Genomic DNA, 11,814 nt, shown 5'->3' with positions numbered 1-11,814 from the left:
TACAGGCTGAGCCACCGAGCCCAGCTTCTTTTCTTTCTTTTTTTTTTTCCTTTTACAACTCTCTCTTCCCTTTTCTCTATTCCTAGTGCTTCCATTTTATTTTTATTTCTTATCTCCTCTCATCTGCATTGGTCTTAGAGTAAACAGCTTGCTCATCTGATTCTAGTCTGTCATTCCATTTAATTACCCATAATATTAAAATCATTATTGTAAATATACTTATTTCTTTATGTCAGTCTCCTGCTCAGTAATAACTGCCTGATTACTTCCTCGGTAAATTCAAACGTCTTTGTCTTTTTAAAGAACCTCCATATTGTGGCTTCATACTATTTAATATATTTTTATGAAGATTAATTTTTCCATTTTCTTTCTGTGCATGCCTTTATAATTATTTCAAACTCTTTGTTTTACTTTTGTCTCTAGCCCTTATTAGTTTACTGTTTTCCTCTTTGAATATTTATTATCTACTTGCTCTTAAAGAAGTGCAAATCCTGTTTTCAGAGAAACATGTCTGCTTTATCTTTGACTGTTGGTGTTTTGTTTTATCTTGTTTTCTTGAGACAAGATCTCACTGTCATCCGGGCTAGAGTGCAGTGGGACAACCATAGCTCACTGCAACCTCAAACTCCTGGCCTCAAGCAATACTCCTGCCTCAGGCTTCTGTGTAGCTAAGAGTAGAGGCATGTGGCACCATACCTGGCTAACTTATCTTTTTGAGTTAAGGTTTTTTACTCTGTCACCCAGGCTGGAGTACGGTGGCATGATCACAGCTCACTGCAGCTCCAACCTCCTGGGCTCAGGTGATCCTTCTACATCAGCCTCCCAAGTAACTCGCCTTGCCATTTCTTTATATCTTCCTTTCTTTTCCTTTTTTTTTTTTTTTGTTGAAGAGACTGGGTCTCACTGTGTTACCCAGGTTAGAGTTAAACTCCTGGGCTCAAGTGATCTTCCTGTTTTAGCCTTTTGAGTAACTGGGATTATAGACGTGCAACACCACTGCAGGCTCACCTTCCATACTCTAATATCTCCTCTTCAATTTGAGAATTGATTGCTGTGTATAAATCAATAGAAATTTTATCAGTACTTCATTTATATGCCTGCTACTATATGTATTCTTCTCTGAAAGCTTACCACAGAAAGGATGATACATGAAATACATTTCTCATTCCTTCTTAAGCAACATTCTCCATCTTTCTTCCCTTTGCTAGGTGTTCCTAAAGGAGCAGGAACGACAGCACTTGCAAGATATGCTTCACCGAGAGGTGCTCCGCAGAATCATATTGTTGCAGCGATGGTTCAGGGTCTTGCTTTGTAGGCAGCATTTCCTCCATCTGAGGCAGGCATCTATTATTATCCAGGTGAGAAACAAAGGATTCTTTGCATGCAGTTGCCCAGTTTATTTGGCCTTTGTTTAATAAACAGAACTGTTTCACATTCTGTGAAGCATTTACATAAGGTAAACTTCAGTAATGAGAATGTGTCTTACTCACTTTTGAAATGCTCATAGCACCCAGCAGATTACCTAGCACATAAAAGTCAAGTAGTAATGAATATTGACTGCACTAAATTTAAGTTAAATTGAATTTATAGCTATAATGTCTTGTGAGGTATGTGTAGGGGCAGAGGAGTTATATACCTAATTTTTGTTTACGTTGTTATTTAATAGTTTTTGGAGTAATATTTGAGAGTTATATGTACCTTGTTGATAGGCATCGTTTTGGATGATAGGCCCCTTATTTCACGTTTATCTGTTTTATCTCTCTCATTGATTTATATCATTGGTTGTTCTCCAGGAAACTTTTTTCATTTGTGTGAGAAAATGTTTAGTATCTTCATCCTTTAATGTGTGCCAGGGTTACCTTAAACCATTAATATATTTTGACAAATTGTAGCAGAGAATATAATGGAATTTGTTAAAACTAATTTGTACAGGGTAAGAGCATCCAAAAATACCAAATTACGTTTTGTTATTAACTTCATCAAGGTTATATTACTTAAAATAGCTTTTTAAGTCATATTTGGAAAAGAAAATTTTATTTTTAATTACCAACAGTTTAGCTGCTGGACCACTTAACTGTAATTATGACATGGGAAATTCTCTTTTATCTGTGAAAATGCAGTGTAAGATATGACAGCTAGTTTCTATTATATTTTTTTCCCACAGCGATTCTGGAGGAATTACCTAAATCAGAAGCAAGTCAGAGATACAACTGTGCAAAAGGATGTTGCTGTTATGGCTAATGCAGCTGCTCTTCTCCAAGCTTCCTGGCGTGCTCACTTAGAGAGGCAGTGGTACTTGGAGCTGCGAGCTGCAGCCATCATCATCCAGCAGAGATGGAGAGAGCACTATAGGCACAGACACTCAGCTGCTCTCTGCATACAGGCAAGATGGAAGGCCTACAAGGAAAGTAAGAGGTACCAAGAGCAACGGAACAAAATTATCCTTTTGCAGTCAGCATGTAGAGGATTCAGAGCAAGAAAAAGGTAATCTTACTACAATAATTGCTTTTTTCTCTCTTCCCAAATACTGTACTTATACTTCAGCATTAACACTTGTCTAGTTTGTACTAGAGTTTATTATATACAATGTATCTTTTCCTAGATTATACTTCTACCAATTTTAACCCACGGTGTCTGGTCTGTAGTAGAACTTACATTTAAGTGTTTATTGAAGTAAATCAGTTTGAAAATCTACATGGCCAATGATTTTAACTGCTAAGAATAAATTTTTACATTAGGTGAATCTTTTAAAATTGGCAATATTCAAGTATTTTTTATCTTCAGAAACTTTAACTTCACATTTAAGGTTTATCATAAAATAAGGATGTTATTAAAATGAGAGATTTACTTCTGAGTTAGTTTATATTTTTAATGGAATGCCCAGTTAGGAATAATATACTTAATTAAATATCATCTGACTCATGAAATAGGAAAAGTATAAAATGTGTGTCCAAGTTAGTTTAAAAAGTACTTAGGTATTATAACAAGCTTTTGCAACTTTCCATTTTTTCTTAAAGTCTCAGTAAATATGTTCTCTCCATTGGTAACCAAAGGATTTCCATAACCCATTGTGTCTGTTTTTATATAGATTTAAAGCTTTAAAAGAACAAAGGCTAAAAGAAACAGAACTAGAACCTGGATTGGTGAATATCAAGGGATATGGAGCTCTGGAAATTCAGGGTTCAGACCCTTCAGAATGGGAGGATTGTTCCTTTGACAACAGAGTGAAAGCCATAGAGGAATGTAAATCTGTGATAGAGAGTAATCGAATTAACCATGAAAGTTCAGTGGACTGTCCAAAGGAGTCCCCAAGCAAGCGGCAGGAGAGAGCCAGAAGCCAAAGTGGTATGGATTTGCAGGAAGGTATGATTGTAAGAGAGAGACCCAAGTCCTTGGAGGATCTCCAGCAGAAAAAAGTAGGCCGGGCTAAAAGAGAAAGTCGGAGAATGAGAGAACTAGAACAAGCTATATTTAGCTTAGAATTGCTGAAAGTTCGTTCTCTTGGTGGTGTATCTCCTTCAGAAGAACGTAGATGGTCTGCGGAATTGATGCCAGAAGGCCTTCAGTCTCCACAGGGTACACCTGATAGTGAAAGCTCTCAAGGGAGCTTGGAACTTCTAAACTGTGAGGAAAGCCAAAAGAGCAAACCAGAGTCCATAATTTTAGATGAAGGAGACTTGCAGTTGCCATCACCTAAGCTATCTACTAGTCCAAAATTGGATTCACAGGATGGTGCCGTCAGTGCCTCAACTGATACTAGCTTTGCAGAGCATTTGAAGACTGGAACTATGAAGGAAAAGCTGGTCTGCAGTTCTGAATCTATTACCTGTAAACCACAACTGAGAGACTCCTTCATTTCAAGTAGTCTGCCTACATTCTTTTATATTCCCCAACAAGATCCACTGAAAACAAGTTCCCAACTAGACCCAAGTATCCAAAGAAACAAACTAGTGGAAAGTGAAGACACAGTGGGGACAGCTCTTACTTTGGATATCAACCAGGAAAATAGAAAATACCACTGTTCAGGAGAAGATCCAGTTGTTCCTTCTTTGAATACAGAGTCTTCTAATCCTGTGCTTAAGAAGTTAGAAAAGCTAAACACTGAAAAGGAAGAAAGGCAAAAGCAGTTGCAGCAGCAGAATGAAAAAGAGATGATGGAACAAATTCGCCAGCAAACAGATATTTTAGAGAAGGAGCGTAAAGCCTTCAAGACAATTGAAAAGCCACGAACTGGGGAGTCTTTCTTTGCACCATCTTTTTATCAGTCAAAGCAAAGAGTAGAGAGGCCATCCTCTCTCCTTGGCTTAAATACCCTAAATAAGGGAGAACATAGTGTACTGGGCTCCCCATCAGTGACTATGAACAATCCAGCTCTTGCCCCAAAAGGCAGTCCCTCTGCTCACTTATCCCCAAAGGACCGACCTGTCACCTTGTTCTTTGAAAGAAAAGGAAACCCATGCCAATCTAGTACTGGCAAAGAAGTATCCAAGACAGACAGAATGAACACCCAAGTGAATGTAGCCTGTAAACTCTCTAATAATCGCATTTCAAAAAGAGAACATTTTAGACCAACCCAGTCTTATAACCACAAATCTGATGACCTTTCCAGAGAGGGAAATCCTAGGGCCATTTTCTTCACACCAAAGGACAAAAAGAGTATCCCCCTGTAAGTGAAATATTTATTTTTATGTATAAATGAGAAACCTGAAGTGTTTTACTAAGTGGCCTTATTCTGCTCCAACTATTTTTGTAACATGGCTACTCACATTGGCCATTTTCACTTTGTAAAAATATTCTCTAATTGTTAACTCCACCAGTCGCTTAAAATTGGATGTAGTAATAACCCATTAGGGATCTGACTAAGCATATATAGCAGAGTACTTGGTTCTTCTCCATTAAGTGAGAAAGCATTGGTGAAGGACAGTGCAGTGCCTGTAAATGTAGTAGGCGTTCAGCAAATGCTGCTTCCCTAGAACTGTGGGGTTTAGCAATCCAAGCTTGCTAGTGTCAGGCTTTAAAGAAATTAATGTGATTTGTCATAGCTGTTGGCGTAATTATGGTTTTCATCACTTACTTCATACTTTTTGTGTGTGTGATAAATACGTAACATAAAGTTTGTCATGTTAATCATTTTTAAGTGTACAGTGGTGTTAACTATATGCACATTGTTGTGCAGTAGATCTCTAGAACTTTTTCATTCTATAAAACTGAAATTTCCCCTTTCCTTCTGCCCAGCCCCTGGGAACCATCATTCATCATTTTTGCTTCTAAGAGTTTGACTACTTTAGATATTTCATATAAGTGGAAGTTCTTTATACTTTTTTTTTAAACTAATGGTCTTTATGAGAAAAGCATTTTTAAAGTGGTACATAAAAACAAGTTTGATAAAATTTAAGATCCTTGTATTATGTCTTTGTATACAGTGGATTTTTTAGTTTTTGTGGCACAATATCAATGTTGAAATGAAAGGAGGACTGCATCTTAGGGCTAAAGAAACCAAATATCACGTTAACAATGAAAATAACCATTTTTCTCCTTTTATATATATCCTGAGCATTGAAATCTTTCATGCTTTAAAAATGCATACAGATTTTAGAGAAACCCTTTGAAAATATGGGCAAGAGACTATCAGTGCTTTATTTTCTACTAAGTATTTCTACATTATTATGCAATGCAGTTTAACTTAGTGACAGTTTGAAGTCTCATTCCTGCCCATTAATCTATGGATTTCTCAGAAGTTCAAAGGTTCTAGGTGGCATATAGGCTCATAAGAGAGTATTAACAACATAATTCTTGTCATTCTGATTAAATTTAGTGATGTAAGATATATGTGTGTATGTGTGTCTATACACACACACACACACACACACACACACATACAGTAGCTGTTAGAGCCGTGAATCTGTTTTGTAGAAAACGTAATTGTCGATTCCAAGAAACATTAATTAATTATTCTTATGAATTATTCCTTTCCTAGATATATTGTATTAGGTCTACTTTATCTAGTTTGCTTTACTTTATTGATGATCTACTTCAAAATGATTATATGTTGGATTGTTTATATGAAAGTCTGCAGATAAAACTCATACTTTAAATCTTGTCTTGTTCTTTAAGTAATATTAGAAACCTTAGCGTTTTATGGAACTATAAATGTTGGTGCTTCTAAATTATCTAATATTGCAGACAAGGTCATGGTAGCCCATAGACATGAAATTACTTACTCAAGGTCATGTGTTCAGAGAAATAGTGGGGGCTAGAATGTACATTTCATGATTAGGAATCAGCTTTTAGTTTTATGACTAGGAAGTAATACAAGGCTAGTGTCCTTTCTCTTCCATAGTGGTGATGAGTGCCTAGTGGTCTTCGTCTGTTTAATGAGAGAGAACAAAAAAGAAATCATGGAGAAATCTAAAGAAAATGATGTGAGTTTAAAAGTTAGTTATAGTGGTCAAGTTCCGTCAAAGGTCCTGTTATTGTCTATCTTTGGAGGACAAATAAAAGGCCAGTAGGCTGAACTGTGCCTAGAGAGATTTTAATGACCAGAAGGGAATCTCTTACAACAAGTTAGGATTCCTGCTAGCCTTGATGATACATTGCTCAAAAAGAGAGATATCTGAGAAGGCTTTAGCTAGGAAAGATTGCCTTGTATTTGGTTTGTTTAAGGATTATTGCAGCCGGGCTTGGTGGCTCAGCCTGTAATCCTGCACCTTTGGGAGGCTGAGGTGAGTGGATTGCCTGAGCCTGCGGGTTTGAGACCCGCCTGGGCAACTTGGTGAGACCTCATCTTTACAATAAATCAAAAATTAGCCGGGCGTGGTAGCACACGCCTGTAGTTCCAGCTACTTGGAAGGCTGAGGCGGAAGGATTGCCGGAGCCCAGCAGGTCGAGCCTGCAGTGGCCGGGAGTGGCTACTGTACTCCAGTCTGGGCGACAGAGTGAGACTTCAACTCAAAAAAAAAAAAGGATTATTGCATAGGGGTAAAGGACAAGATGACAAGATGACTTCTTATGGCCACTAGACTTTCTTTCATAAAAATAAAATGAAAAATTTTGAATGGAAGAGCTATTAATCTACCAATTAGTATTATAAGTTAGTGTCTGCATTTCACCTAGCACTGTGCTAGATTAGATATGATTCTCAAAGAACGTATAGTCCTGCAGAGAACAGATTAGCAATATGTTGTTGATAAATTTTGACTCATGGTATTGAGTTAATATAGCTAATTTTGGCCATGAAAATATAGTTTTTATTTAGATTTTCATCAGATCCTGATATCCATTTTTGCCCAGAATTTAACGATAAAGCAATCTCATCATACAGTTATTCAAGCAAAATTATGTTTTTATAAGCTAACACTATTAACTTCTACATGGTCTGGAACATACTTTTAGCTTGATTACAAATTCTTATCCTGCCAGTGGTGATTTTATTCTGTTCAACTTCAAGTTTTAAAACTAAGACAATGAATGAAAGCAACAGAGGGATATTTCAGAAAGATAATTTTTTAGCCATAGGAACTGTCTCAATATAACATATAATGATATCCTTTTCACTGCATAGCTGCTTACCAGGTATTTTATAATGATTAGATGAAAAGGTTTCTTCCAAGACTAGTATTCTAAAGATTTAGAGATTTTCTATTTTCCTTTTCTCATTCATCAAACCCACTTCATTTTTTGAAATAATTTTGCTGTTGTTATTCTTAAACATATGTCATCGTAGTAAAATATATGCAGTGATCTTCAGAACAGGGCTTCTAGCAATTCAATCATATGTGTAGATTCTTGATAATAGTATTAATTAGGTAAGCAGAAAAAAATATGACTTACTGTTTTGGGAACTGAGTAAGATCTGAAAATATTTATGGGATTTGTTGGATTTCTTTAACTTGGCTGCCATGAGATATCTGATGAGAATTTAAATATAATTCCATTGTTTTATTTAAAGTGTCAACAAGGAAGCCTTAAATAGTAGAAATCCTCAACTCCGTAAAGAAGATGACCCAGCATGGAAACCTGTGAAGTTAGCTGGGCCAGGCCAAGGAGAGGTAAGTACTGGGTCTTTTTAAATCTATCTTCTATATGAAATAGGTGCACACTGTTTCGGAAATTATTATTCTTGTAAGTAGAGCACCTCATCTATCCAATTACTCCCAAATGTTTTTAGAGAAAGAAGCCATGAGCTAAGCCTGTTGTGATTAGGATGGTATATTCCAGGCAGGAAAAGTGCCTAAAAACCCAGTTGCTAAGGAAAAGACAATTTGCAAGTGACTTTGTTGACCTAATTTGGCAGTGAAGGATGACATCCTTGGCTGTGGAGAACAGGGTAGATTTAGCTTCCATTCCTGTCCTTGTGCAGAGTAATATATATAAATTCTTTTTGGTCATCCCTGTCACTTTTGGGGTCACTGTGGGGTGGAGGGATATTTCAAGAAATTCATGAGCCTCTGAAGTCTCTCATTGGCATCATCTCCAAACAAAACAAAACAAAACATTGTTGTGTTATTTGTTTTATCATTTGGTCAAGCAGGTTGCCAGACCGGCCCATAAAAAGAAAGCTCGAATGGCGCGGACGCGCTCCGATTTCTTGACTAGAGGTACTTTTGCCGATGGGGAGGGGGATACAGAGGAAGATGATTACGATGACATAATTGAGCCCCTCCTCTCCCTTGACCAAGCTTCTCACTCTGAGCTAGGGCCTGCATCCAGCCTGGGTCAGGCCTCTCACAGTGACTCCGAAATGGTAATTTTACAGCAATATAAGAAAAATAGACAGCAAGCAAATCTGATGGGAATAGTCTTTGCTAATCTAAAGCTAACCTTCACAGCTTCTTCCCATATAATGGTTTGTACATGGGAAAACTCAGTGAACACAGCAACTAAGCTAAACCTTAATTTAATAGAACTCAAAGGGCACTATAACAAATCATAAATTAGGTAAAATTAAGGTTATTTAACTTAGCACTAATGTAGAAATTTTTCTTGATGTATCTTAAAAGGTCTAAGAGTAGTGGCCCTTGCATTTTTTTCTGTAAAGGGCCAGATAATAAATATTTTTAGACTTTGTGGGTCATGCAGTCTCTGTTGCAACTACTTAGCTCAGCTACTATAGTGTTAAAGCAGCCACAGATAATAAGTAGACAAATGGGCATGACTATAATAAAATTGCAGAAAAAGGCAGTAGCTAGCTAGTGTCCATAGTTTACTGATCCCTGGTTAAGTAATAGGGTATATGTTAAATAATCCAGTAGTTTTTAGCTGAAATGGTATTCACTTTTACTTTTTGTTTTTTTTTTTTTGGGGGGGGGTTGCTTTTACATTTGCTTCCCTCCTTCGTTTTCAGTAATAGAAAGTAAACACAAATTTTAAAAAATTGTTTATGACAAGGCTGGGCAACATAACAACATCTCATTTTTACAAAACTGGGTGTGGTGATATGCACCTGAAGCTCCAGCTACTCAGTAGACTGAGGCAGAAGGATCACCTGAGCCTAGGAGATCAAGGCTGTGGTGAGCTATGATTATGCCTCTGTACTCCAACCTGCATGACAGAGTGAGACTCTGTCTCAAAAAAAAATTTTTTAGTGAGTAAAAATGTGTTTTCCTGGATCAATCTAGACTAATATATAATTTGAATTTGTATTAATCACAGATTATAGCATTGGAGTATGTTTGAATAAAGCTGCACTGTTTTTGGCTAAGAATATAACTTTATCATTTTCTCAACCAAAATCAGATATATATGTGGCTTGACAAGTATAAGCGTATTTATGAATGTATTAGAAGCAAAGAATTACATTTTGAAGTTGTCCTAGAAGTACACATATAAGACCCTATATGTTTAATATGAACTAAAACATTATCACTGATGAAGTGGAATGAAATATACATATTTAGATCCAAGATCTTCTCTTCATTGTAGAGTAAACTAACTCCATTTTGGTGCCCTGTATTTGAGTTACAAATAATGAAATATACTCTCCTATATGAGTAGTAGTTAAATATGGAATTATGTAATGGAGCACACTAATTTTAATGAAATGTTCTGCTTTATCTAGTGTGCATAGATTTATCTTTTGTGAAGAATTTATCATTTGTAACTGCTGTTGTTCCTGATAGTTTCCTTTGTAACAACCCTTAGTCCTTTTGGTGGTAGAATCTTTCACACTGGGAACTCTTACTAAGATGACCAGGAAGTTGGGCTTTCTGCTTGGAGTGTTCAGCTCCTTTCAGTGTTCTAGCCTCTGTTCACCTGCTTGACGGTCACTGCATGCAAGTAGTTGTAGAGCACTCCCTGCACAGTGTGTTAGTCACCTCTTCAGCCTTCTCTTTTCCTTCTCTTTCATCACTAGCCATTTTAGGAACAGGTGGCGGTGCTTGTTTCTGGTGGACACGTGCATGAAGAAGCTTTGCTTTCTAGAATACGCTGATAGATATTTACTGGGGTTGGGGTTGGGGAGGGTAGGAACAATTTAAAAATGTATTTCTCTGTTGTTTATCTTGAAAATATGCTGTGTTCTAACATTATATGATATTAAGAAGATGAAAATTGATTATTTCAATATGGAATCTACTAAACATACTTTCTGGATATTAAATGAATTTGATTTTCTGGGCACATTGATTTTAGTTGAATTTTTTGGTTTTTTGTTTGGATATGGACAAGCTGATCCTATCACTCTGAAGTGTGTCATTAAATCTTGGAAGAAATGGCCATCTGACCTTTTTAGTTGTGAAATAACTCATCTAATGGGATAAAGACACTTACAAATGAGTTGAAGGGGATTTCATAAGCATTACCTGTTGAGTTGTTAATTATTAATCAGTTGTTACCTGCTGTTGGGGAGGGGAGACAAGTGTAGTAGTTCCCTCCTTAGTGACTTTGGCATTTTTTAAATACCATTTTTAAATAACTTTGAAATAACTGTTTAGTCTGTGTATGCTGTTCTCACTCCATTTTTATACCCACTGTATTGGCATTTACCCAAGAAGAATGACATGTTCTGCTAGGTAGTATTTTTAAGGTAGCTTTCCTACAGTTATTTAGTCTCTCAGTCTTCTGGATGGTAAGTAGGTTAGTAAAAGAATTTCTTTCCCTTATTTGTAGGATTAGTATAGGAAACATTATACTTTCTCCATGCAGTTTGCTCTACCATCCCCAGACTTAAAGCAATCATCTCATGGATGTGATTCCCAAATTCTCCAGAATTTGTCTTCTTTACCTCCCAACATGGTGAAACTAAATTTCTTGTTATCCTTGCAAAACTCCTGTTACTTCTTATATTCCTATTTCTGTGTGTTATTCTCTGAGATACTCTCCAATCCTTATCTGTGTTGGTTTCTGTCTCTCTGCTGTCTACTCCACAAAAGACTGTCCAGGAAAACCTGTTGATCAAGCAAGGCTAAGTTTATTAGCTTTTTACAAATGGAAAACTCATCTTGGCTGTGTCTTAGTAATGTCTCACAAGGGAGAACTCGGGAGAGGGTATTTATAAGGTTTTAGGACCTGGGCTGGGTTATCTTGAGATGAGTCTTACAAGGTAGAAAACTGGTTGGTGTGGAACATGTTTATTACATAAGAGGTTTGGATTGGCAGCCTAAGACAGCAGCCACACTGTTGAATATACATTATTTTATTCCCCCAAAAAACTATCTGTTCTCTGAAGATTTGGCAGAAGTTTCCTGTGAAATCATCTGGGATTAGTGCTTTCTTTGTGGTGTAATTCCTTGATAAGTTTCTCTGTTTCTCTTAGGTAAATTGGTCTTTTAAAATTTCCATCTAATGGGGTTAATTTTTGTAAACAGATTTTTCCTA

The 11,814-nt window shown here is 36.6% G+C and overlaps 1 protein-coding gene across 1 annotated transcript in view; it reads left to right on the top strand.

Annotated features, from left to right (window-relative positions):
- MYO9A (myosin IXA) overlaps positions 1-11,814 on the top strand; it is a 104,398-nt gene that overhangs the window by 11,995 nt on the left and 80,589 nt on the right. Inside the window, exons 5-9 of the mRNA XM_008061451.2 lie at positions 1,209-1,358; positions 2,165-2,484; positions 3,089-4,666; positions 7,949-8,048; positions 8,528-8,743. Of these exons, the coding sequence (XP_008059642.2) occupies positions 1,209-1,358; positions 2,165-2,484; positions 3,089-4,666; positions 7,949-8,048; positions 8,528-8,743 (2,364 nt within the window). The remainder of the gene's footprint in view (positions 1-1,208; positions 1,359-2,164; positions 2,485-3,088; positions 4,667-7,948; positions 8,049-8,527; positions 8,744-11,814) is intronic.

The sequence above is a fragment of the Carlito syrichta genome, unplaced genomic scaffold, assembly GCF_000164805.1.
Source record: "Carlito syrichta isolate Samal-C Ts95f unplaced genomic scaffold, Tarsius_syrichta-2.0.1 Scaffold305253, whole genome shotgun sequence".
Taxonomy (NCBI): Eukaryota; Metazoa; Chordata; class Mammalia; order Primates; family Tarsiidae; genus Carlito; species Carlito syrichta.
This window is presented reverse-complemented; position numbering and strand designations above follow the sequence as displayed.